General features: G+C 47.7%; 1 protein-coding gene across 3 annotated transcripts; it reads left to right on the forward strand.

The window, feature by feature from the left end:
• Window positions 1-6,633: 6,633 nt before the first annotated feature.
• Window positions 6,634-19,358, forward strand: LOC112545831 (olfactory receptor 52E4-like). 3 transcript variants are annotated; one of them, XM_075923571.2, is made up of 3 exons: window positions 6,658-6,746; window positions 11,637-11,782; window positions 17,724-19,358. In XM_075923571.2, exon 3 carries the CDS (start codon window positions 17,838-17,840, stop codon window positions 18,783-18,785), a length of 948 nt encoding a protein of 315 aa, XP_075779686.2. In that variant the 5' UTR covers window positions 6,658-6,746; window positions 11,637-11,782; window positions 17,724-17,837; the 3' UTR covers window positions 18,786-19,358. The 3 variants fall into 3 exon arrangements, 2 of the variants coding, with proteins under 2 accessions (XP_075779686.2, XP_075779693.2); XR_016349262.1 differs by lacking the exons at window positions 11,637-11,782; window positions 17,724-19,358 and adding an exon at window positions 9,825-10,011 and having other exon boundaries at window positions 6,634-6,746; XM_075923578.2 differs by lacking the exons at window positions 6,658-6,746; window positions 11,637-11,782 and adding an exon at window positions 12,099-12,200.
• The last annotated feature ends 6,825 nt before the right edge of the window (window positions 19,359-26,183 follow it).

Genomic DNA, 26,183 nt, shown 5'->3' on the forward strand with positions numbered 1-26,183 from the left:
CTAAAATGATGAGGGGTTTGGAACAGGTCCCATATGAAGAGAGGCTAAAAAGACTGGGACTTTTCTGCTTAGAAAAGAGGAGACTGAGGGGGGATATGATAGAAGTCTCTAAAATCATGAGCGGTGTGGAGAGGGTGCATAAAGAAAAGTTCTTCATTAGTTCCCATAAAGAAGGACTAGAGGACACCAAATGAAATGAATGGGTAGCAGGCTTCAAACTAGTAACAGAAAGTTGTTCTTCACAAAGCTTCAAGTGAAAGTTCTTCTTCAGAAACCAAATAGTCAACCTGTGGAACTCCTTGCCACAGGAGGCTGTGAAGGCTAGAACTATAACAGAGTTTAAAGAGAAGTTAGATAAAGTGATGGAGGTTGGGTTCATGGAGTGCTATTAGCCAGGGGGTAGGAACGGTGTCTCTGGCCTCTGTTTGTGGAAGGCTGGAGATGGATGGCACGAGACAAATGGCTTGGTCATTGTCTTCGGTCCATCCCTTCCGGGGTACCTGGTGTTGGCCACTGTCGGTAGACAGGCTACTGGGCTAGATGGACCTTTGGTCTGACCCAGTACGGCCATTATAAGCTCAGGGCTCAGGGTCGGGGGTCTCACTGGACCACCTTGATTTTCATGCAAACCTGCTCCTGGGTTCGCATGTGGCCTTTGGTGGCCAGGCTGGCAGCTCTCCTGCCCTAGACGGCCACGTTCCAGTGTCTAGTGCGGAGGTCGTGGACGTTGGAGGCCTCCCCCCAAACCTGGATGAGGTCCACGATCTCTGCACTAGAACAGGCGGGCATCCACCTCTTGCAGCCCCAGGCAGGCTCCTGCCAGGTGCAGGGTGTGCTGGCTGGGTGCTGGCAGGCTTGCACCTGGCACTGGCACTGTAGCCAGACCGAGCCCCTTTAAGGGCTCCGGGGCTGGGAGGGGGGCAGACGAGTTTCCCTAGTGGTGCCCAGAGTGGCCACCAGGGCAAGCTGGGGAGGGCTAGCCTCCCACTAGTTCGAATTACGTGGCTACACTTAATTCGAACTAGGTGTTAGTCCTCGTAGAATGAGGTTTACCTAGTTCGAATTAAGCGCTCCGCTAAGTTCGAACTAGCGGTTTGTATGTGTAGCGCCTATCAAAGTTAATTCAAACTAATGTCTGTTAGTTCGAATTAACTTTGTAGTGTAGACATACCCATAGTGACATGATATTGAGGTTTAGCCAGCAGCCTGGGGATTAAGGGGTTAACTACATCTAGCCAGGTGGAGTGGCCAATAGGAAAGTAGGTAGGAATTTCAAACTGGGACCAAGGACTTTGGGTTTTTCCCTCCCTTGTCTCTGTGAGTTTCTCTGCAGCTACAGGGAGGGTCAAGCATGTCTCTCTCTGTCTCCAAGAAACAATTCTTCACTTTCTGTAAGTAGGGTAAAGTTCAGATAAATCCATTAGGTTTTCTTGTTTTATGGTTTGGGTATGGGATCTGATGTCTGTGCACTTTTTAAATGATGTTTTGGCTTTTTTTTGTAACTACGTTCTATGCCCATGGAGTTTCTCCATGGCTGTGTCTAGACTGCATCCCTTTTCGTAAAAGGGATGCAAATTAGACGTATCGCAATTGCAATATGAGGGATAAGGGATCTTTCAGAAAAGGCTTTATTTTCCAAAAGATCCGCGTCTAGACTGGCACTTTTTTCCGGCAAAGCTCCGAGCCGGAAAAAAGTGGCAGCCATTTTTATGCAAATGAAGCGGGGGAGATTTAAATCCCCACTTCATTAGCAAATGCAATACGTCTAATCTGCAGCCCTTTTACGGAAAAGGGATGCAGCCTAGACACAGCCATAGAGTTAGAAGAGCCCTCAGGTGTCATTGAGTCTAGCCCTCTGCTCAAAAAAGGGCCAATCCCAACTCAATCATCCCAACCAGGGCTTTGTCAAGCCGGGACTTAAACACCTCTAGGGATGGAGATTCCACCCCCTCCCTCGGGAACCCATCCCAGCGCTTCCCCACCTGCCTAGAGAAATAGTTTTTCCTAATATCTGACCTAGACCTCCCCCACTGCGACTTGAGCCCATTGCTCCTTGATCTGCCATCTGTCACTACTGAGAACAGCCTCTCTCCATCCTCTTTGGAACCTCCCTTCAGGAAGTTGAAGGCTGCTCTCAGATCCCCCCTCACTCTTTGCTCCTGCAGACTAAACAAACCCAAATCCCTCAGCCTCTCCTCACAGGTCATGGGCTCCAGCCCCCTAATCATTTTGGTCGCCCTCCGCTTGACCCTCTCCAATGCGTCCACGTCCTTTCTGTAGGGGGGGCCCAGAACTGGACACAATACTCCAGATGTGGCCTCACCAGAGCCAAATAAAAGGGAATAATCACTTCTCTAGATCTGCTGGAAGTGCTCCTCCTAATGCTCTGGCTGTCTTTTTAGAAGGCTGATGCTAGGCCCTGCTCAAAGCCTTCCTCTAATCCAATGAGCCCCTGAAGGCCTGCCTAGAACAAAGCACTCCCAATTCACACTTTGCAAACTTTTCCAATTACTGCTCTTTTCGAACTGCCAAACATACAAACAAATGCTCACAGACAGACACTTCGATAGTCACCCCACCAGCTCACAACACAGCCCCCCCACACTTACCTGAGCTCCTTTTGGATGTTCCCCACGCAAACTCTCCTAATAAAATAAGATTAATGGAGATTGCCTATTTTCTAGAACGGGAAGGGACCTTGAAAGGTCATTGAGTCCAGTCCCCTGCCTTCACAGCAGGACCAAGTACCATCCCTGATGAATTTTTGCCCCAAATGGCCTCCACAAGAATTGAGTTCACAACCCTGGGGTCAGCAGGCCAATGCTTAAACCACTGAGCTATCCCTCCCCCTTCCTGTTGGTTGCTGCCAAGGTGTCCTCTCTCCATCATGCCAAGAAGGGTCTGGACTCCCACTCTGACAGGGCTGTCCATTGGTGGTGTAGGGGGGAAGGCAGAGGAGGGGCTAAAAGGGGCACCCTGAAAATTCACCACCCTCTACCGGTGAACTAGCTGGAGTTTGTTTCTTCTCACCCCTAGGAGGTGGGAACGCCGGGGCTCCACTTCCGCTCCCACTCAGACACCTGCCAACAGGGCCAGCCACAGACTTGCTGGACACCTGTGGAATATGGGTGTGTGCTCCCAGAAGGGGTGTGGCCTCAGGTGGAAGGGGCGGGGCTGTGCTGCCTGGAGTGCATCACACTGCCCCCTGCAGGCAGCTTTCAGAATTCCATGGTGTGAGCGCTGCAGCTGGACATGTCGGGGTTCCCAACCACAGAACAATGTTGTCAATGCTGGGCCTGATGTCTGGACATCGGCTTGTATAAGCTCACGTGGTACCTGGTATCCTTCTACATGATCCGACAGCCCAGGCTCCAGGCTGTTAACATGACCACGCCCTGAGGGAGGGCGCACTGTGTGAAGGAGGAAGTGCCAGGAAGTGCTGAGGGGATGGGGGTGAGTCTTGGTTTCTCTCCAGCTGGGCGATGTTTCTAGGGGTGGGAGAGGTGGAGCCCAGCTCCTGCCCTGCCGCTGAAGGCAGGGTCTCCTCAGAGAGGCAGGAGTGCACTGTCTGTCAGGGAGACCAATGCCCAGGGGCCAGCTCAGAAGGGGCAAATCCAGTGCTGGGGGGGCACAGAAAGATATGGGAGGGAGCCGTATCCCTGACCTCCCAGACGGGAGCAGTCACACAACCGACTTCTCAGGCACAGGGAGTGGGGTGACCCAGAAGATGAAAAATACAGACTACAGAAATACACACTTGGACTGAGATGGAGATGGATGTAGGAGACAGACGTGTTGAGAGTCTTTGCTTCAGGTTAAAAGGGGTAAAAAATAAGGGTGATGACATGTTAGGAATCTATTATAAACCAGTGAAACCGGAAGAGGAGATGGATGGGTCTTTTTTAAAAAACAACTAACAAAATCATGTGAAGCACAGAACTTAGTGGTGAGGGGGGACTTCTACTGCCCGGACATCTGTTGGGAAAGTAACACAGCAGGGCACAGATTGTCCAACACGTTCTTGAAATACGATGGAGACATCGTTTGTTTCAGAAGGTGGAGAAAGCTACTAGGGAGCGACTGTTCTAGGTTTGGTTTTGAGGAACTGGTTGAGAAGTTGAAAGGGGAAGGCAGGTTGGGTGAAAGCCGTCAGGAAATGATAGAGTTCAAAATCCTAAGTAATGGTAGAAGGGAGAACAGCAAAAAAGACAATGGATTTCAGGGAGGCAGACATCAGCAAACTCAGAGAGCTGGTAGGTAAAGTCCCATGGTCAAGCAAGACTAAGGAAAACTGAATGAAGACAGTTGGGAGTTTTTCAAAGGGCATTATTAAAGGCATCAGAGCAAACTTCCATTGAACAGAAAAGACAGAAGATCAGGCAAGAGACCACTCTGGCTTAATCAACAGTCCTTGAATAATCTAATTATCACAAATGAGTCCTATAAAAATGGAAACTAGCTCAAGTTACAAAGGGAGAATATAAAGAAATCACATAAGTGTGGGAAGCCAAGATTAGAATGGTGAAGACTTAAATGAGGACAGTCTAGCTAGAGACATATATCTGAAGCATGAGGAAAACCAAGGCCTGTGTAGGCCCATTGCTAAGTGAAGAGGAAAAACAGTAACAGGAAATGTGGAAATGGCAGTTGTGAATGCTGGAGAAAAGGAAGTGGGTTCAGAAGTTAAGAAAATAAAATAAAAGTTAAAAGTCTTCAAGTCAGTAGGGCCTGATGAAATGCATCCTAGAATACTCAAGGAGCTGCTAGAGGAGGTATCTGAGCCTGTAGCTATCATCTCTGAAAAATCAAGGAAGTCTGGTGAGACTAGAAAAGGGCAAATCTAGTGCCCATCGATAAAAAGGGAAATAAGAACAACCCAAGAATCTACCGACCAGTCAGCTTAATTTCTGTGGCAGGCAAGATAATGGAACAAATAATTAAGGATTCCATTTGCAAACATCTAGAGAATAATAAAATGATAGGTAACAGCCAGCATGGATTTGTAAAGAACAAATCATGTCAAACAAACCTGATTGCTTTCTTTGATAGGATTGCAAGCCTGGTGGATAAGGGGAAAGCAGTAATCATGGTAAACCCTTAGTAAAACGTTTGATAAAATCTCGCATAACCTTATCTATAATCAAGAGAAATATAACCTAGCTAGTGGGTGCATAATTGGCTGGATAACCGATCTCAAAGACCTGTTTTCAATGGATCCCAGTCATGCTGGAAGAGAATAACAAGTGGGGTTCTGCAGAGATCAGTTTGGGGACCAGTTCTGTTCAAGATCTTCATCAATGATTGAGACAATGGCAGAGAGAGTGCGCAATAACGTTTTGGATGATCCCAAGCTGGGAAGAGTTGAAAGTGCTTTGGAGGACAGTCTCAGAATTCAAACTGGTCTGCACAAACTGGAGAAATGGGCTGCAGTTGATACATTAATTTTTTACCTAAAACAACGTGGTTTGATAGATATACTTGAGCTATCTGCTCAGGAACTAAAACTGGTGCATTGTCCTCCCCACGTTGAGGGAGGTGCTGAAGAGGTTCTACATTGATACTGGCCACATGTTTGAGCAGGTTGGGATGGGAGAACTCTGGACTCCTAGGCTGAGGACTCGGGCACCGAACCTCTCTGGGGTCCTAGCTACTCACAAGGACACCTGGTTTTAGCTAACGCAGACGTGGGAAAGGGAAAATGCTGAGGGTGCCTCCTCATTCTCATGTACGTGCCAATTATGCTGTGGGGAGGGGATTGCTCTACCTCTGGCCAGCACTCTCACTTTATTGTTTCAATTCTGTGCACAGACGTATGCGAATTGGGCAGCGAAGGCTTGTTCACATTAGAACAGACGTACTCGCACTGTGCTGGGACCCCATGTTGCTTCATGAGCCCATTTCAGTGGGGTTGCCAGGGCTGAGTTGGATTTGTGGGGATACAGACTGAAGCCTGCGTCCCTCCACCTGGGGCCAAATCCAGAGCCTGAGCGCCTCAGTCTTTGGCAGCTCAGCTCATGTTCGAGGACCCCTGCGCAGTACGAGAAGGTGGGCAGCCCTCAAGGGAGAAAGAGCAGCTTAAGAACTCAAGCTGCAGTGGGGGAGGTATAGGTTGGATATTAGGGAAAACTATTTCGCAAGGAGACTGGTGAAGTATGGGGACGGGTTCCTGAGGGAGGGGGTGGACTCTCCACTCCAAGCAATTTTGGAGTCCCGGCTTGACAAAGCCCTGGCTGGGATGATCGAGTTGGGGTTGGTCCTGATTTTAGTAGGGAGATTGGACTTGATGACTCCTGAGGTCGCTACGAATTCTAGGATTCTAGGATTCTATGAATATCCCCTTCCCCTCACCGCATTGGTTCCCTCCGAGCTGACGAAGGGAAGTGATGGTTTCTCCAGCTCTTGGTGTCTTCCAGTGGGGAATGTTCATTGGTCCAAAGCACCACTGGGGAGGGGAGCTGTCAGATTAGATGACATAACGGTCTCCTGGGGTCTGAAGTTTTAACGCCAGATCCAACAGCGAGTGCAGGGCTGGGGTGGGTGTGGCAGCGATATCACAAGGGCCTTTTGCAGCACCTCAGCTCATTGGTCAAAAGAGGTTGGGAGGCAGTGACCTCACAGAGAGTCCATGACAATGGCCAGGTGGGACAGGCTGCAGGGCAGGGCAGTATCAGTGTCCCTGTGGCTCTGCTGCAGCCAGCATCCCTTTCGAGGTCTCCCTGGAGGGAAAGAGCACAATTCCCATTCAGGTATGTGCGCAGGAGCAGACAGCTGCAAGTCACCTAAGAGAGGGACACCCCTGCAGAGAACGTGAGCGCCTCACAGAGGGGAGCCACCGGGTCATGAGCGGGCAGGATACATCCAGCTTTTGCCTTGTTGGACTCCCTGGAAGGATGTGGGGTTGGTCCAGGGCCATGACAACTCTGGGATCAGATCCCCCTCTCCTGGCTATTGTCCTCAGAATCCTAGAACACTAGAACTGGCAGGGACCTGCAAAGATCATCAAGTCCCTCACGGCAGGACCAAGCACCCTCTAGACCAACCCTGATCGATGTCGTAAACCTCCTGCTCTAAAATGTCTCCAGTGATGGAGAATCCACAAACCCCCAGGCAATTTCTTCCAGCGTTTCACCCCCCTGAAATGGGGAAGGAATGAACCGAGACGCAGAGAGCAAACCCAATGCCCACACTCATCTCCTGCTTGTGGGGGCCCCCTTGTACCACAACAGCTGGAGGGTTACAGCGAGCCCTCAGCCCAAAGGACAAGGCCCTGCCCTCTATCCACAGGAACATTCGCTCGGTGCTTTTACTAAGTGTGTCCCCCACAGCGAACCCGTCCCGGTGCTGTGTGGGCAGGTGAGGGAGTGGGAGCGAAGTGGAATTCAGAGTTCACCCCTCCCAGGACCGGGGAGCCCCACACTCTGGTGGGTCCTGGAACCTCAGATTCCCTGTGAGAGGATGGTGACGGCCTGCGCTGCCTCTCCTAGCCTCTCCCCTGCCTCCTGCCCAAGGAATATTCCTGCCAGAGCGGGAGTCTGTTTCCCTCACATCTTCATGGAGAGACAATTGTTCAGGCAGGGCAGGCAGGACTCCTGTGGTCTGCCTGTCACCCTGCCACTCAGTCTGTGTGATGTTTACAGGTCACCTCTGCCGGTGCCTCAGTTTGCCCATCTGTGTGCACAGTCACTTCTCCTCGCTGGGTGTTTTCAATATTTTAAATACAAGACACTAAAGAGGAGGGGTTAGTTCCAGGTGGGACTTGCTGATCTCTCTGCGCCTGCGGAAAGGGCTCATATCCCCACTCACCTATTACCCTCCTGACCCTCTGTCTGCTGCCCACTCAGCCATTGTGGCTGTCGTAGGGCATCAGGCCCTCTGCAGATCTAGGCATTAGCCTTTATTTCCTTGCTAATAAACTCTACTTTTCAACTACACAAACACAGGTCCTCTGTGACTTGGCCCAGAGCCCAGGAGTTCTCCTCTCCCTGTGGGAATGGCCCTTAACTGCTGTTTACACTGAAAACTTGATGAAAAGCGCAGAAGCCCAGACAGACTTGGCTCCAGGCTGTTTGCATCCAGATGCCCCTTTTCCCCCAGAGGTTGTGCGATCCCTCCAGAGCTGTGTTATAAACGGTTCTCACCCCTGTGCCGGCTCTCGGAGCGGGATACTGCTGCCGACGCTGGGCTGAGAGAGGTGCAGGACGTGGCTGCCTGAGGAGGGTTCCAGGGAAGACACGTCCCTCTCAGCACTCACAGGTACCAGCTCTAGCTGAGGGGCTCCCCTACCCCACAGCCCCAGGGCAAGTTTGGAATCATGGGATGCAGAGTCACTCTGTGCCCTTTCCACTCCGTGCAGGCGTTAAGCATCACAGGCGTCATGTCACAGTTTCTGAATTTGCTCCAGTATCACTGGCCAAAATGTCCCTCTTTTCTGTGCCCCCGACCCTCCTGAGCCAATGTGCTCCAGCCCCAGGCTGGCTGCATTCCAGTGGCTCAGTGGACCCCTCAGGGCAAAGACTCTTGGCAGGTGCAGAACAAAACAACCCGCTTCTGGGGTCATGGCCTGTGCTTTGTCCAGCTTGCACTGCGGCAAAACTCGCCTTGGAGTGAGAATGGAGCAGGGACCCGAGGAGCCAGCTGTGTGTTAGTGCACAGACCCGCTCTCCCCCTCCTCCGGCATCTCAAGGCTCTGGCTGTTAACTGGGGAAGGAGGGGCTATTACTGACATTCAAAGAGCAGGCTGAACTGCTATGCATGAAACTTAAAAGAAAGAAAAAATCAGCTGGGTGGGAATCATAGAACCATAGAGCCACAGAGCACTAGAACTGGGAGGGAATTCGAGACGTCATCCAATCCAGTTCCCTCACGGCAGGACCAAGCACCCCTGACAGGCGTCTCTCCACCTGCTCTTAAATATCTCCAGGGATGGACATTCCACAGACACCCTAGGCAACTTATTCCAGTGTTTCACCACCCTGACAGGTAGGAAGTTTTTCCTAATGAACAACCTAAACCTAAGCCCATTGCTTCTTGTCCTGTCTTCAGAGGCCAAGGAGAATAATTCCCCCGGTTCTCCCTGTGGCAAACTTTTAGAAACTTGAAAACCGCTGTCATGTCCCCTCTCAGTCTTCTCTTCTCTGAACTAAACAAGCCCAGTTCCTTCAGCTTCCCTCAGAGCTCATGCTCTTCTCCGGACCTTCTCCAATTTCTCCACATCTTTCCTGAAATGTGGTGCCCAGAACTGGACACGATACTCCAACTGGGGCCCAATCAGCGCAGAGAAGAGCAGAAGTCTGACTTCTCTTGTCTAACTCACAACCCTCCAATACTTTGGAAATTTCCGTCCAAATCGTTGTTTGTCAAACATGAAAAGCTGGAATTGACTTTTCCTAACTGAAGGGGTCAGACACTCTGAACTAAAGGCCGTGTCCCTTACAATAGCCAATCTGTTAGTGAATCCCGCTCAGCTAAGCTCTTTGCTCCTGTAATGTCAGTGGCAAGGAGTTCCACAGACCGTATGTTATTTCTTTTGTCCGTGTTGAATGTTCAGAGTTTCAGGGTAGCTCAAAATTCCCTTGTTCATGTGTTTGCGAGACACAATAAGTATAAATGACCGATTGATAGAGTCACAATGCTCAAGATCAGAAGGACGTTTAGCTCATCCAATCTGTCGTCTTGTATAACACAGGCCATTACATTTCACCCAGTTATTCCAGTACTTGTGTGTGATTTAGATTTGGCCTACAGTAGACTATTGCATCACTGAATCATAGAGCCATAGGGCAAGAAGGACCCATAAGGATCATCTAATCCCACTCCCTGTTCAGTTGCAGGATGTATTAGGACTAAAGCATCCAGGACAGACTCTAGCCAGGCCCCTTTTGAAACTCTACAGCAAAGGAGATTCCCCCAACGTCTGAAGTCGCTGATCCATTCTCGTCCTGTTCTTGCCATTTTTACTGAGATTTCATCTATTTGTGAAATTGAACCCATGGTCCCATGCGATCTCCACAGAGGTAAGACAAAACACCTTTTATTCATATTTATGGCAACTCTTCAAGTATCTGAAGGCCACTGTCAATCTCAATCTCTTTTCCAAACAAAACGTATCCCCTTCCTTCAGCCTTTGCTCACATGGTTTTTATTGCATCTCTTGGAGCATCTTCGTCTTTCACCTCTGGACCCTTTCCAGTTTCACAGCATCTTTTCTATATATCCTTGACCAAAGCTTCCAGCAGGGGCCTAGCCAGCATTGGGTAGAGCATTAGTATAACCTCCCATGACTTGAATGCTGTGCCTCTGCTAAGGCAACCAAAAATGGCATTTACTGTTTTTGCAAAAGCAAAAAAATCTACACTTCTGAGAGATCTCGATATGTCCCCTGAATCCTGGAGTAGCCAGCGGGAAGCCAATGGAAGAATTCTTCCGTTGACCTACCGACCACTTCTTGCAGCACTGATGCATTATGGCAGCATGTTGTAAGTAGCTTTGTGCGTGTAGACGAGCCCCTAAGCAGATCTTCCTGAAAAGCAGCCAGTCTGGATCGGCAGAGACGGGAATATGAATCCATGAGTTGCCTCTGTGCTTTGTTCTAATGGTTACTAGCTCTCATTGCTAAACATTTGGCCCCGATTTCCACCTGGAATTGGTTTGGCTTCTCTCTGCAGCCACTGGGCCTTGGTCTGCGTTTATCTGCTAGATCACAGAACCTGCCATTACTGGCTCTTTACTCTCCATGAATGTGTCTTCTGGACATCTTTTTATGCTGGTGCATAGGTGAAGTTCTTGAAGCATCTCTCTCTGTCCAGCATTTTCTCCAGTCCTGACTCATTTTTGTCACTCTTTCATGCATCCTCCCCAATTTTAAACATCCCTTTAGAAATGTGGAACCTAGGACAACACACAGTGCCATGTGCAGAGGTAACATCCTTGCCCTGCTCCAACTTGCCACACCCCTATTTAGGCACCCAGGGATCCCGTCTGCTTCTTTGGTGTAAGCATCGCCCTAGGAGCTCACAAGAACCTCATACAATGAGGTTTAAGTTATTTCGAGAGAAGGGATTTCTCTAGAAATAACGCTGCTACATGGGGCGTTTTTTTCACAATAATGCGATTTCAAAATGGTGGTCAGATGTGATTTTGCTAACTAAGCACTGGATATTTAAATCCCGTGCTTCATTAGGAATTTTGGAACACTACATTTTCATCCCTATCTCAAGTGTAGACATACCCTAAGTGAACAGAGAATGTTTAGTTAGACATGACCAGGTTGTGTTTTTCGTTTTTCGTTTCCTTAAACTCCTGTGTGCTAACCTCCCTCCCCCTCACTGTAACTGAAACTGAATCCCAGGGAAACAATTCTCTGTTCTTCAATACTTGTTCTTCAGTTGCTTTATAATACCTGGCAACCAAGTCCGCTTTACCAAATATGTCGTCTTTGTTTGGTTCATAAAGTCACCTTTTTAAGACTATGATCTGACTCCTGTGTCCTAGAAGTGAAATGAGTCTCACACTCTGTTACTTCTTTCAGAATCAAAAACAAAACTATTTATTAACACAACAATGTTTTCTGCAGCGTTAACAAGTTTCCTCTCCCCGCAAGGAGTTGCCCAAATATTTTCTCTGGTTTCCTTTCATAGAATCATAGAATCATAGAGACCTCAGGAGTCATCGAGACCAGCCTGCTGCCCAAGGCAGGAAGAATGCCAACTAATCAACCCAGCCAGGGCTTTGTCGAGCTAAGACTTAAAAGCGTCTAGGGATAGAGATTCTACCGCCTTCCTAGGTAACCCATTAAAGTACTTCCTGACCCTCCTAGGGAACTAGTTTTTCTTAATATCCAACCTAGACTTTCCCCCCTGTAATTTGAAACCATTGCTCGTTGTTCTGCCATCCGTCACTCCTGAGACCAGCCTCTCTCCATGCTCTTTGGAACCTCCCTTCAGGAAGTTGAAGGCTGCTCTCAAATCCCCCCTCACTTTTTGTCATGATTATGGGGGTTAGCCAGCAGCCTGGGGATTAAGGGGTTAACTACACCTAGCCAGGTGGAATGACCAGTAGGAATGTGGGTGGGACTTTCAAACTGGGACAAAGGAATTTGGGTTTTTTCCTTTCCTTTTTTGACTCTCTGGCTGAGTCCTCTGCACTACAGAGAGGGACAAGCATGTCTCTCTCTGTCTCCAAGAAACAATTCTTCACTTTCTGTAAGTAGGGTAAAGCGTAGATAGTTTCATTAGGCTTTATTGTTTTAAGGGTTGGGTCTGGGATCTGAGATCTGGCACTGCTTAAGAGACTTTGGCTTCTCTTTTTAACTAAGTTCTAGCCCATGGTGTAATTCCTCCATGAGTATATTTTGTTACCTTTCCGTCTGATCCTTATGCTTGCAACAGGAATATTGTTGTAATAATACAAGTTTTCTCTTTTCTTTTTATGAACCTGGCATTGGTTACTTGTGTGTCCTGATTTTTATAACAAGAATGAGATTTCCCAAATGAGCTTTCCCCTAATCTCGTTATTAATATTTGGGTAGTGGCAGCGGAAGTTTTATTCCCAAATTCTAGGGTTTTAGGATATTGGGGGAAGTTTTATACCAAAACCTGGTAGATAAGGCTTTGGGGTACACTTGCTGGCCCCCACTTCTGCATTTATCATGCCAGAGTGGGGAAGGAGCCATGACACTCTTCTCTTCTGCAGACTAAATAAGCCCAAATCCCTTCGCCTCTCTCCATAGGTCATGTGCTCCAGCCCCAACCTTTTATATTGTCTTAACTCTACTCATTTAAAGACCCCTTTTTGAATGTGATTTCATTATTTCTTGGATTAAAGATTTTGGGCTCCATCCAGATCATTGCACCTTTTTTTCTTTTTTATCTTTTTTTGTGTTGTGAAACTGCACTTGGCCCTTTTCTTTTTTTAATGAGGGGTTTGATTTTCATTAAAACATTTTTTTAAAATTTACAAAGTGCCGTTTGAGTGTAGCACTTCCCTGCTCTGCTAATAAGGACATCGCGGGAGGGGCGTATTACAGACCCCCCGGCCCGGATTGTGCTAGAGACTGGGAAATGCTTAGGGAGATGAAAGAGGCTATTTGTTCTTTTTTAAACCAATTGTTTGGCTTACAATAGATGGGGCTTTAATTTCTTTTCCCCTTTAGATGGAGTACAGGTCATATACATGCAAATATGTTTCATTTACATTTTTAAGCACCTTAATTTTGTTGTTCTGAAATTTAGCATTCTGATGTATTTTTATAATGTTAGAGCCATTGACTTATGTGAATTTACATGAATATTAAGCAATTTTTTAATTATTTGCATTTAGAGAAGCTACATTAAATGTTAAACTTTGGGAGGTAAGTTTAGCATGCTTACATTTAGATTATTTTTATTAAAACTAAATGTAAATATTCATAGATCTTGTTGGTACAGACAAATATTTTATTGCTTTTTACATTTTTTGTCTAAATATTTCATTTGCTTTTTGCCATTTTTACTACATTTTAAATTTTATTACAAAAGGTATTTCTTATACATTTGGATTTATTTGTTCTGAATTTTTATTTTGCTTTAGGAGTAGTTGATTTTTTTTGTATACCTTTAATGTAGTGGTGATTTTATATGTTTAATGTGTCTCTAATTTTTAAAAAATGTATAAAACAAAGTGTCAGGAACTCTTTTGTTATCCTGTGGGAGCCATTAGTTTTGAATTATTAGGATTTTTATTCTGGGAAGCCATGACCAATATAACACAGGACTAATGTCCAACAGCTTTGGATCGGTTACTTTTTTTTAACATACTGCTCACAACTCAACTCTCTACTGCGCTAGGAAAGCAGTGCACAGCAAGCATATGCAGCAAGCCGGTTCCAGGCATTCTAGCTCTGGTTGACAGTCAGTATAAAGGCTGATACAGGATGATATTGGTGCAATCAAGCTGGGCTTCTCTTTGTCAGATAAACCCAAACCAGAGAGGGACAGTATTGAATTTCTAGCCCGAAACTTTAATCGTGATGTGTAGACACACTTTTTGTCTTGTCGAGTTGCACTATAGGAGGTGAAACGTGATTTACAATGGAAGAGAGTTATAAATGTCAGGACATGTTTTCTTGATATTAATTTTAAATCCATTACTTTTTAAAAATTTTAATAAATTATTACTCTGAGTTGCATGATAATTTACATAGGTTTTTGCTTTTCCAATAGTGTTGGTCATCTTAAACTTCATCTTTAAGACGTATTGGTGCTCGTGTTGCCCACTCTGTAAATGACAATTTCATCTGGGCATTTTCCTAGAAAAGTCTTTATCATGTGATAGGCCTTGTAAAGAGAAGTGCCGAGGCTGGTTGCTGGTACCCAACTGATCACTGTTCTGGACGGCTGCCAAAACCATCGCTAACTGATTTTAATATTTACCAGGTTTTCGCTCCATTCTGCATTGGCCTTGCTTAGGATTGCTCTCTCTCTCTCTCTCTCTCTCTCTGGGTATGTCTACACTACCCTCCTAGTTTGAACTAGGAGGGTAATGTAGGCATACCGCACTTGCAAATGAAGCCTGAGATTTGAATTTCCCGGGCTTCATTTGCATGAAGCCGGCCGGCACCATTTTTAAATGCCGGCAGTTCGAACCCCGTGCCGTGCGGCTACATTCACACTCCTCGTGGAATGAGGAGTACAGCTAGTTCGGACTAGGAAGCCTAATCCGAACTAGCTACTCCGTGCCGCGTGTAGCCGCGTGGCACGGGGTTCGAACTGCCGGCATTTAAAGATGGCGCCGGCCGGCTTCATGCAAATGAAGCCCGGGAAATTCAAATCCCGGGCTTCATTTTCAAGTGCGGTATGCCTACATTACCCTCCTAGTTCAGATTAGGAGGGTAGTGTAGACATACCCTCTCTCTCTCTTTCTTTGACAATTCAGGCTGACAGGGGATTTGCAGTTGTCACCTTATATAAACTTTTATTTACTTTTTTACAAAATCTGTCTGTAAACTAGTCAGTCTCAAACCCTTCAGTCTGTCCGCACATGGCAGCCTCCCCCGTTCTCACCGCATGCCTCGGAAACCATAATCGACCTGCTCTACCCTTTGTGGTGATTGGGTGGCCAAGCTAAGCCCCGCCCAGAGCAGGTTACTCTCTGTCCTGTCCCTTAGCCAGCCGGATACGCTCTCTGCTTCAGCCACTGGAGCAAACAAGCAGGGGATTGCATGGAGCTGCTGTCAGTCATGCCCTGGCACTTCCCCTGAGCTTAATCACAGATCAATGGGTATCCAGGAAGTGTTGGCAGGGAACAAGGACAGCCAATGGGAAGACAGGGAAAGATTTTTTGAAATGAAACAAGATTCAGTTAATTTTCCATGTGAGTTTAGAGGAGGAGCCGGGGAGAGAGAGATGGCCTGAACCAGGGATAAAGACACAGATGCCAAAGGAAAAACTGAACCCTGAAACAAAGGATATGTAAGTGGACAGAGAAGGTTTAGTTAGACACTGTCTGGTTAGTTTCTTTGTGTTTAGATTGGATAAACTCCTCTGTGCTAACTCCCGTGTACACTGTGACTGAAGCTGAATCCCAGGGAAGCAATTCCCTGTGCTTTAATCTTTTTTAGTTGCTCTGTAATGCAGAGCAACCAAGTACACATTACCAGATGCGTTACCAGATTACCAGATTGCTTTGTTAATAAAATCACCTTTTTAAGTATCAGAGGGATAGCCGTGTTAGTCTGAATCTGCAAAAGCGGCGAGGAGTCCTGTGGTACCTTATAGACTAACTGAAGTGCAGGAGCATAAGCTTTCGTGGACAAAGACCCACTTCATCAGATGCATGTAGTGGAAATTTCCAGAGGCAGGTATAAATATGCAGGCCAGAATCAGGCTGGAGATGACGAGGTGGATCCAATCAAGGAGGATGAGGCCCACTTCTAGTAGCCATACTGTCACTGGTTCATTCTCCTGCACATCTACTAACGTAATATATGCCATCATGTGCCAACAATGCCCCACTGCTATATACATCGGCCAAACTGGACAGTCCCTACGTAAAAGAATCAATGGACACAAATCTGATATTAGGAATGGCAACATACAAAAACCTGTAGGGGAACACTTCAATCTTCCTGGACACACAATTGCAGATCTAAAAGTAGCCATCCTGCAGCAAAAAAACTTCAGGACCAGACTTCAAAGAGAAACTGCTGAGCTACAGTTCATCTTTAAGTTTGACACAATCAACTCAGGATTAAACAAAGACTGTGACTGGCTCACTAACTACAAAAGCAGCTTCTGCTCTCTTGGAATTCACACCTCCAGATCAGCTACTAGAAGTGGGCCTCACCCTCCTTGATTGGATCCACCTCGTCACCTCCAGCCTGATTCTGGCCTGCATATTTATACCTGCATCTGGAAATTTCCACTACATGCATCTGACGAAGTGGGTCTTTGTCCATGAAAGCTTATGCTCCAACACTTCAGTTAGTCTATAAGGTGCCACAGGACTCCTCGCCGCTTTCACCTTTTTAAGACTACGGTCTGACTCCTGTGTCCTTAGAAAAAGCAGGAGGTTCTCAGCACCGGGCCTGAGTCTGAAGATCCCCCATTAAGAAACTCCAGTTTGTTCCCAAGGTCATTCTTAAGGGAACATAAGAACATAAGAACGGCCGTACTGGGTCACCCCAAAGGTCCATCTAGCCCAGTAGCCTGTCTGCCGACAGTGGCCAGCACCAGGTGCCCCAGAGAGGGTGGACCGAAGACAATGATCAAGCGATTTGTCTCCTGCCATCCCTCTCCAGCCTCTGACAGACAGAGGCCAAGGACACCATTTTATCCCCTGGCTAATAGCCTTTTATGGACCTAACCTCCATGAAATTATCTAGCTTCTCTTTAAATTCTGTTATAGTCCTAGCCTTCACAGCCTCCTCTGGCAAGGAGTTCCACAGGTTGACTACACGCTGTGTGAAGAAGAACTTTTTTTTAGTAGTTTTAAACCTGCTGCCCATTAATTTCATTTGGTGTCCTCTAGTTCTTCTATTATGGGAACTAATAAATAACTTTTCTTTATTCACCCTCTCCACACCACTCATGATTTTATAGACCTCTATCATATCCCCCCTCACTCTCCTCTTTTCTAAACTGAAAAGTCCCAGTTGCTTTAACCTCTCCTCATATGGGACCCGTTCCAAACCCCTAATCATTTTAGTTGCCCTTTTCTGAATCCTTTCCAAGGCCAAAATATCTTTTTTTGAGGGAGGGTTACAGAGCTTGGGATTACCCTATAGGAACACGTTCCGAAGTATTTCCTTCTGGCTTTTGAAGGTGGGTTTTTTTTTTGTTTTTGTGTTTGTTTGGTTTTGCATTTGGGTGTTGGCATTCCATCGAAAGTCAGGGAGTCCAGGGAATCTGTGACCCTGGAGACCTTTTTTGAAGAGAAGCCTTCAGTGACAGGCCATTTTAAGGTTTCTTGTGGGCCCCCCTCTTCTACACTCAAAGTCCCAGAGTGGGGAACAATGAGGATTAACCGGTATCTGGTCTTGTGTTTCCTGCTAGTGCCTGTTGAGATTTTCTACAGCAGGACAGGTAGAAATTAGTGTCGCATGAAGTGCTGTAAATTACGGAATTGGGGTTAGTAGGGTTGATTTTTCATAATTCATTCTCTGACTCAAAATAATGCCAGTTTTAATCAATGAAGAGTGACAAATTTTCTTCACCCGTGTCTCATATTCACATTGTCTCTCCTTGCAGGCATCTGCACTGCGACCATCACCCTAGGGCTTGGGAACTTAAGGAAGTCCGGGGAAGGTACGGTACCATCAGACACCGCTCTACCTTGCAGCTGGAGAACGTCTCCCCTACGCCATGTCACATTCCAACACAACTGTCTTCACCAACCCCTCCACCTTCATCCTGCAGGGTGTTCCTGGCCTAGAGACCGCCCATGTTTGGATCTCCATCCCCTTCTTGATTATGTACATCATAGCCATCTTGGGGAACGTCACTATCCTATTCATTGTGAAGACGGAGCCAAGCCTCCATGAGCCCATGTACTATTTCCTCTGCATGCTGGCCGTCACCGACCTGGTCCTGTCTACATGCACTATACCCAAAATGCTGTGGATCTTTTATTTCAATTCAAGGGAGATCAATTTCGATTCCTGCTTTGCCCAAATGTTCTTCATTCACAGCATCTTCATGACTGAGTCCGGGATCTTTGTGACCATGGCTGTGGACCGCTATGTGGCCATCTGCAATCCCCTGAGATATTCCACTATCCTCACAAACCATGTTTTGACCAATAGCGCCCTGGCCGTTGTACTGCGCGGTGTCATACTTATACTGCCCGTGGTCCTCTTGGCCAGGCAGTGGCCATATTGCGGAACCATCATCATCCCCAACACGCAGTGTTTGCACATTACCGTAGTGAGTCTGGCTTGTGCCGACATCCGCATCAGTAGTTACTACGGCCTTTTCTTGACAATCTGTGTGTACGGTGTGGATGTGCTTTTCATTGCTGTGTCCTATGGCTATATCCTCAGGGCTATCTTCCGCCTTCCCACAAAGGACGCCCGGCTCAAGACTTTTGGGACATGCGGCTCCCACCTGTGCGCCATCTTAATATTTTATGTCCCAGCTCTGCTCTCCTCCCTCTTATTTCGTTATGTCCAGAATGTGCCTCTGTATGTGATTGTTCTCATGACCAACATGTGCCTCTTGGCACCCCCCATGCTGAACCCCATCATCTACGGGGTGAGAACCAAACAGATCCAGGACAGGCTGCTTGGGCTAGTTACACAGAAAGGCTCCTAATGTTTGCCCCTGGGGCTCTGGCTCTCTCAGGGAGCTCTGTGTAGGGCCGGCTGCTGACGAGAATCTTCCTTGAGTCAGCTCCTGGCTGGTCACAGAGACATTAAACCCTGTAGCTGCCCTCACTGCTGTGTCAGGGTGAAACAGTGGGGATAGGTCTGGGCACAGCTCTTGGACACATCCATCCAGCACCTTGCTCCTTGCAGGTCTCTGGAGACAGGCAGCCCAGCCAACTATCCTGCTTCTCCCTCACAGCTCTCCCCTTCTCTGCCTATTGCCCTAGGGCCACCACTGCTCACTCCTCCCCTCCCTGTCCCCCTAGCTGAGCTCCCTCTGCTCTGGAGCAGGGTCTAGGTGCTGTGAGAACACAGTAGTAGGGTGACAGGCCAGCCTGGAGGAGAGAGGGGAGCCATGAAGCCGTACAGAAGCAGCTGAGGGTTAGGAGCAGAGCTATGAGACAGCCAGGGGAGGCTGTATATCTCACAGGCTGTGGGCCCCACAGAGGGCAGACACCTTAGTTTGGCTCATATTTTTAGTTCCCTCTTATTCCTCCCAGAGGGAACCTGTAGCTGGCAGACCCTTCATAGAATCATAGAATAATAGGACTGGAAGGGACCTCAAGAGGTCATCGAGTCCAGCCCCCCGCCCTCAAGGCAGGATCAAGCTCCGTCTACACCATCCCTGACAGATGTCTATCTAACCTGTTCTTAAATATCTCCAGAGAGGGAGATTCCACCACCTCCCTTGGCAATTTATTCCAATATTTGACCACCCTGACAGTTAGGAATTTTTTCCTAATGTCCAATCTAAACCTCCCCTGCTGCACTTTAAGCCCATTACTCCTTGTCCTGTCCTCAGAAACCAAGAGGAACAAATTTTCTCCTTCCTCTTTGTGACACCCTTTTAGATATTTGAAAACCGCTATCATGTCCCCCCTTAATCTTCTTTTTTCCAAACTAAACAAGCCCAGTTCATGAAGCCTGGCTTCATAGGTCATGTTCTCTAAACCTTTAATCATTCTTGTCGCTCTTCTCTGTACCCTTTCCAATTTCTCCACATCTTTCTTGAAATGTGGCGCCCAGAACTGGACACAGTCCTCCAGCTGAGGCCTAACTAGTGCAGAGTAGAGCGGCAGAATGACTTCACGAGTTTTGCTTACAACACACCTGTTGATACAACCTAGAATCATATTTGCTTTTTTTGCAACAGCATCACACTGTTGACTCATATTCAACTTGTGGTCCACTATGACCCCTAGATCCCTTTCCGCCGTGCTCCTTCCTAGACAGTCGCTTCCCATCTTGTATGTATGGAACTGATTGTTCCTTCCTAAGTGGAGCACTTTGCATTTCTCTTTATTAAACCTCATCCTGTTTACCTCTGACCATTTCTCTAACTTTCTAAGGTCATTTTGAATTATGTCCCTATCCTCCAAAGAAGTTGCAACCCCACCCAGTTTGGTATCATCTGCAAACTTAATAAGCGTACTCTCTTTCCCAATATCTACATCATTGATGAAGATATTGAACAGTACGGGTCCCAAAACAGACCCTTGAGGAACTCCACTTGCTATCCCTTTCCAGCAGGATTTAGAACCGTTAACAACAACTCTCTGACTACGGTTATCCAGCCAATTATGCACCCACCTTATCGGGGCCCTATCTAAGTTATATTTGCCTAGTTTATCAATAAGAATATCATGCGAGACCGTATCAAATGCCTTACTAAAGTCTAGGTATATGACATCCACCGCTTTTCCGTTATCCACAAGGCTCGTTATCTTATCAAAGAAAGCTATCAGATTAGTTTGGCATGTCTTGTTCTTCATAAACCCATGCTGGCTATTCCCTATCACTTTATTACCTTCCAAGTGTTTGCATATGATTTCCTTAATTACCTGCTCCATTATCTTCCCTGGGACAGACGTTAAACTGACCGGTCTGTAGTTTCCTGGGTTGTTATTATTCCCCTTTTTATAGATGGGTACAATATTTGCCCTTTTCCAGTCTTCTGGAATCTCCCCTGTCTGCCATGATTTTTCAAAGATCATAGCTAAAGACTCAGATACCTCCTCTATCAGCTCCTTGAGTATCCTGGGATGCATTTCATCAGGACCTGGTGACTTGCTGACATCTAACTTTCCTAAGTGATTTTTAACTTGTTCTTTGTGTATCCTATCTTCTAAACTTACCCTCTCTCTGCTTGTATTCACTACGTTAGGCACACCTCCAGACTTCTCGGTGAAGACCGAAACAAAGAAGTCATTGAGTATCTCCGCCATTTCCAAGTTTCCTGTTACTGCTTCTCCCTCCTCACTAAGCAGTGGGCCTACCCTGTCCTTGGTCTTCCTCTTGCTTTTAATGTATTTATAAAAGGTCTTCTTGTTTCCCTTTATGCCTGTAGCTAGTTTGATCTCATTTTGTGCCTTTGCCTTTCTAATCTTGCCCCTGCATTCCCGTGTTGCTTGCCTATATTCATCCTTTGTTAGTTGTCCTAGTTTCCATTTTTTATATGACTCCTTTTTTATTTTGAGATCATGCAAGATCTCCTTGTTAAGCCAAGCTGGTCTTTTGCCATATTTTCTATCTTTCCTACACAGCGGAATTGTTTGCTTTTGGGCCCTTAACAACGCCCTTTGAAATACTTCCAACTCTCCTCAGTTGTTTTTCCCTTCAGTCTTGCTTCCCATGGGACCACCTTGCTGGGGGGTGGGATAGTTTAGGAGCCCTTTGCCCTGAACCAAGCCCTGAAGGCAGGGCAAGGGATCCATTTTGAAGCCAGGAGGACAACAGCTGAGAGAGTTGGGAGGATAATTTCCTGGGTGAGCTGGGAAAGCAGAATGCTGGGCAGAGGGAGATCTATGGAAGAGCATCCATGAGCCGGCTATTCACACACGTACACAGAACCTGCCCGGGGCCCACAGGGCCCCCATTGCCCCATTGCTGGAGCTGGGCTGTGTCACTGAGTCCATCACACGCTCAGCATGGAGCTTTGGTCACTGCATCTAGACAATCTTTCGCTGGGCAACGTTATCCCCTGTCATGGAGGGACTGAGAGAGGCGGAGATAAATGATTCACCCAGGGGGACACAATAAGTCAGGGTCAGAGCTGGGAGATGGATCTGGGAGTCCTGACCCCACAGCCACATTGCTCTGGCCAGGAACTGGAGCTGCTCCTACTGGCATTACTAGTTTGAGTGAGAATATAGCTGTGCCATGACCTCACCTGAGCGAATGGGCTATCGCGGTGTTTCTTAACCTTTTTTATAAAGTACCACTTTTTTTAAAAAAAATTATAAGTACCTGTTAAAAATGTATAAGTTCCCCCAGTATTGCAGTTTTCAGACACATACAAAATTTGTCTTCCATTGCAACACGTTTATTTATACACCTTAATCGTAGCTGAGTGGGTGATGACATTTTTGGGTGTAAATAGTACAAAAATAAAACTTAAAACAAAGATTCAGTTTTCTCCAAATTTCAGGTCTGTTGACATTCCCCCAGACTCCTCTCGAGTACCCCTGAGGGTAATCGTACCACTGGTTGAGAAACACTGGGCTACGGTTGTGGCTCGCCATTGGCCACATCGACCAAAAAATCATAGAATCTTAGAATACTAGGACTGGAAGGGACCTTGAGAGGTCATCGAGTCCAGTCCCCTGCCCTCATGGCAGGACCAAATACTGTCTAGACCATCCCTCATAGACATTTATCTAACCTACTCTTAAATATCTCCAGAGATGGGGATTCCACAACCTCCCTGGGCAATTGATTCCAGTGTTTGACCACCCTGACAGTTAGGAACTTTTTCCTAATGTCCAAGGAGGAGGGGAAGTATACTCCATGAGGAGTAACGGTAGTTCGGACTAGGAATCCTAGTTCGAACTACCTAGTTCGTGCCCCGTGTAGCCGCGCTGCACGGGGTTCGAACCAGCGGGGATTTAAAAATGGCGGCTCCCCGCTTATGCAAATGAAGCCCGGGAAATTCAAATCCCGGGCTTCATTTGCAATTGTGGTATGCCTACATTACCCCGCTAGTTCGAACTAGCGGGGTAGTGTAGACATACCCTCAGTCTCTCCATGACAGGGGATAACACTGCCTGGTTAAGATTGTCTGGATGTAGTGACCAAAGTGCCGTGCTGAGCATGTGATGGACTCAGTGACACAGCCCAGCTCCAGCCATGGCGCAATGGGGACCCTGTGGTCCCAGGGAAGGTGCCGTGTATGTTTGTGTCCATGAACTTCCAGGTCAGGGACACAAAGGCAGCAACTTCTGCTACTCTGCACAGCCTGGCTCTGCTACTCCCGGGGTTGTCATATAACCGCTAGCAGCAGAGTCTCACAGAGGGGGGAAAACCCGTCAAGCAGGCTACTCCTCACACTTACTCTGCTCATGCACACTCCTACCTTCCAGCTAAAATGCTTCATCAGGCTCTCTCCTCCTACACACCTCACAAAGGCCTTTGGATGGCAGCAAAATGCCTTCCTGCATGCCCAAAGTGACACACCTACTGCCGAGGCGGAGTGCTCAGTTTCTCCTTCCCCCTCCCGCCTCCCCACCGCCATGGTGAAGGGGTCTCATAGCAATGGGACAGCCAGGCAGCCTCGAGGCCCCTGCATGTATAAAAGCAGCCTGCCCACAGAGGAACGTAGTAGGATGGGGAGCTCTGTCGCTTGCATTGCCCCTCCCCACCCTACTGATCCTTCCAAGATCAGAATTAGGTCAAAAACCTGATACTGGTTTTCGTAAGTCTCTGGTGAAATATTCTCTTTCCCCCTCCTTGCTGCTGCCAGCCCCGGGCACTTGGGTTCTGCAGCAGCCTTGCTCCACAGGGCCTTTCGCTGCCAGCTACTGTTTGCTGCAGGCTGGCTGGGGGTCCTGGCCTCTGCATGGCCTCTCAAGCTGCAGAGAGGCAATAGCTGCCTGGTGGGACATGCTCTTCCTCACAGTGTCTCCTTCCCGCCATAGCACCACCTCCTGTCAGAACACAGCCAACAGGACCTGTGAGGACACGCAGGAGCTACGCCGGCCCACCCAGGATGTTCTCACAGGCTAACAGCTGCCTCAGCTGCTGGAGCAGTAACTTGCATCCATCCCCATACGCCACTCTCATACCCTTCACCTGTGAGAGGCCTCAGCAGAGAGGGGTCCAGGCAGAGCAGATCTCTGAAGGTCAGATGGCAGCACAGGCTGAGGTAGTACTGGTTGCACCTCCGTGGTCTAGGACTCTCTGGTCTGACAACACCCGTGGTCCTGAGGTGGCTGGACCAGGAGGTCCAACCTGTACTCCAGAGGCAGCCACTAGATGGCCGGCCTGTTCTAGGACGCAGCACTGCCATTAATGAGGTAAAAGACGGCCACGTATGGTGCAGTGTAGAGAATGGAGAGGGGGGTCACGGTGGATAAACCTTCTCTGGAGAAAAACATTTAAACAACAATGGCTCTGTAGCACCATAGAGACTCACCCAAACACATTATATAGACACTCTGGGGTGCTGTGGGACCAGTGTTGCTTTTTCCATTATTTTAATTACTAACTAACATGGCTGCCTCTCTGAGGAGCATCCCTAAGAGACCCATACAGGCAGGTGCATTTTCTGTCCATGCCTCTGATGATGGGGCCTGAGTGGGCACTTAGGGAGGAACATCTTCCCCTACACCGCCAGCCTGACTGCCAACGGGTCTTCTCCTGCTATTTATAACAGAACCCCGGAAGAGGTTCTTGTCTGGCTGGCTACACCTAACCCCCTTCTCACCTGCTGTTTGAAGTAGCCCCACTCTTCCTCATCTATCAGCACCAGGTCGAGGTAATAACGCACTGAGAACTTCTTATTGATGTCCCTGATGTGACTTGTGTTGAATTGTAGAAGCCTCTGCTGATTGGCTGAGCCTTGGTAGGGGCAGGGACTTTCAGGCAGTCCAGGGCTTTATAAAGGAGTGAGCAAGCAACCAAGGAGCGTGCAAACAGGTGAGTGCTAACAGGGAGTTTAGAGAGGGAGTTCTCCAGGTAAAGGAGGAGCAGAAACAGGATTCTTGAGGGAAGTGTCTGTTGTGTTTGGGGCTTTCTTGCTGTGTGGTGAGCTTGTGTTTGTGAGTGAGGGTTGGTGTGGGGTTCCATGACCACCACCCCCAAAAGAAAACAATGGGTAGTAGTGGTCGGGAACTTCCTCCAAAGAGGGACTAAGCCATCCATCTGTCGTCTGGACCTGGAATCTCGAGAGGTGTGCTGCTTACCGGGAGCTCGAATTCAGGATGTGACGGAGAGGCTTACAAAACCAATCAAACCTTCGGATCACTACCCATTCCTGCTTCTCCATGTGGGAACAAATGATACAGCCAAGAATGACCTTGAGCGGGTTACTGCGGATTATGTAGTGCTGGGAAGAAGGATCAAAGAATTTGGAGCACAAGTGGTGTTATCATATTAATGACCTGGATGAGGGGATGGATTGAACCCTCAGCACGTTTGCGGATGACACCAAGCTAGGGGGAGAGATAGATATGCTTGAGGGCAGAGAGGGTGTCCAGAGTGACTTAGACAAATTGGAGGATTGGACCAGAAGAAATCTGATGAGGTTCAACAAGGAAAAGTGCAGAGTCCTGCACTTGGGACGGAAGAATCCCAAGCATTGTTACAGGCTGGGGACCGACTGGCTAAATAGTAGTTCTGCAGAAAAGGACCTGGGGGTTACGGTGGATGAGAAGCTGGATATGAGTCAACAGTGCGCCCTTGTAGCCAAGAAGGCTAATGGCATATTAAGTTGCATTAAGAGAAGCATTGCCAGCAGATCTAGAGATGTCATTATTCCCCTTTATTTGGCTCTGGTGAGGCCACATCTGGAGTATTGTGTCCAGTTCTGGATCCTCACTACAAAAAGGATGTGGACGCATTGGAGAGGGTCCAGCGGAGGGCAACCAAAATGATGAGGGGGCTGGAGCATATGACCTATAAGGAGAGGCGGAGGGAGTTGGGTCTGTTTAGTCTGCAGAAGCGAAGAATGACGGGGGATTTGAGAGCAGCCTTAAAGTTCCTGAAGGGAGGTTCCAAAGAGGATGGAGAGAGGCTGTTCTCAGTGGTGACAGATGGCAGAACAAGGAGCAATGGTCTCAAGTTGTGGTGGGAGAGGTCCAGGTTGGATATTAGGAAAAACTATTTCACTAGGAGTGTGATGAAGCATTGGAATGGGTTACCTAGGGAAGTAGTGGAATCTCCATCCATAGACGTATTTAAGTCTTGGCTTGACAAAGCCCTGGCCGGGTTGATTTAGTTGGGATTGGTCCTTTCTAGAGCAGGGGGCTGGACTTGATGACCTGAGGTTTCTTCCAGCCCTATGGTTCTATGATTCTATGACTAGCTGGCTTATGGGGGCTGTGCCATGAATCCCCCTCCATGAGAGCTA

The sequence above is a fragment of the Pelodiscus sinensis genome, chromosome 1, assembly GCF_052426305.1.
Source record: "Pelodiscus sinensis isolate ZL-2025 chromosome 1, ASM5242630v1, whole genome shotgun sequence".
In the NCBI taxonomy this organism is placed as follows: domain Eukaryota; kingdom Metazoa; phylum Chordata; order Testudines; family Trionychidae; genus Pelodiscus; species Pelodiscus sinensis.

Bases quoted from the DNA above. Each gene is read 5' to 3' on its own strand.
- LOC112545831 (XM_075923571.2), top strand. From the start codon at position 17,838: ATGTCACATTCCAACACAACTGTCTTCACCAACCCCTCCACCTTCATC.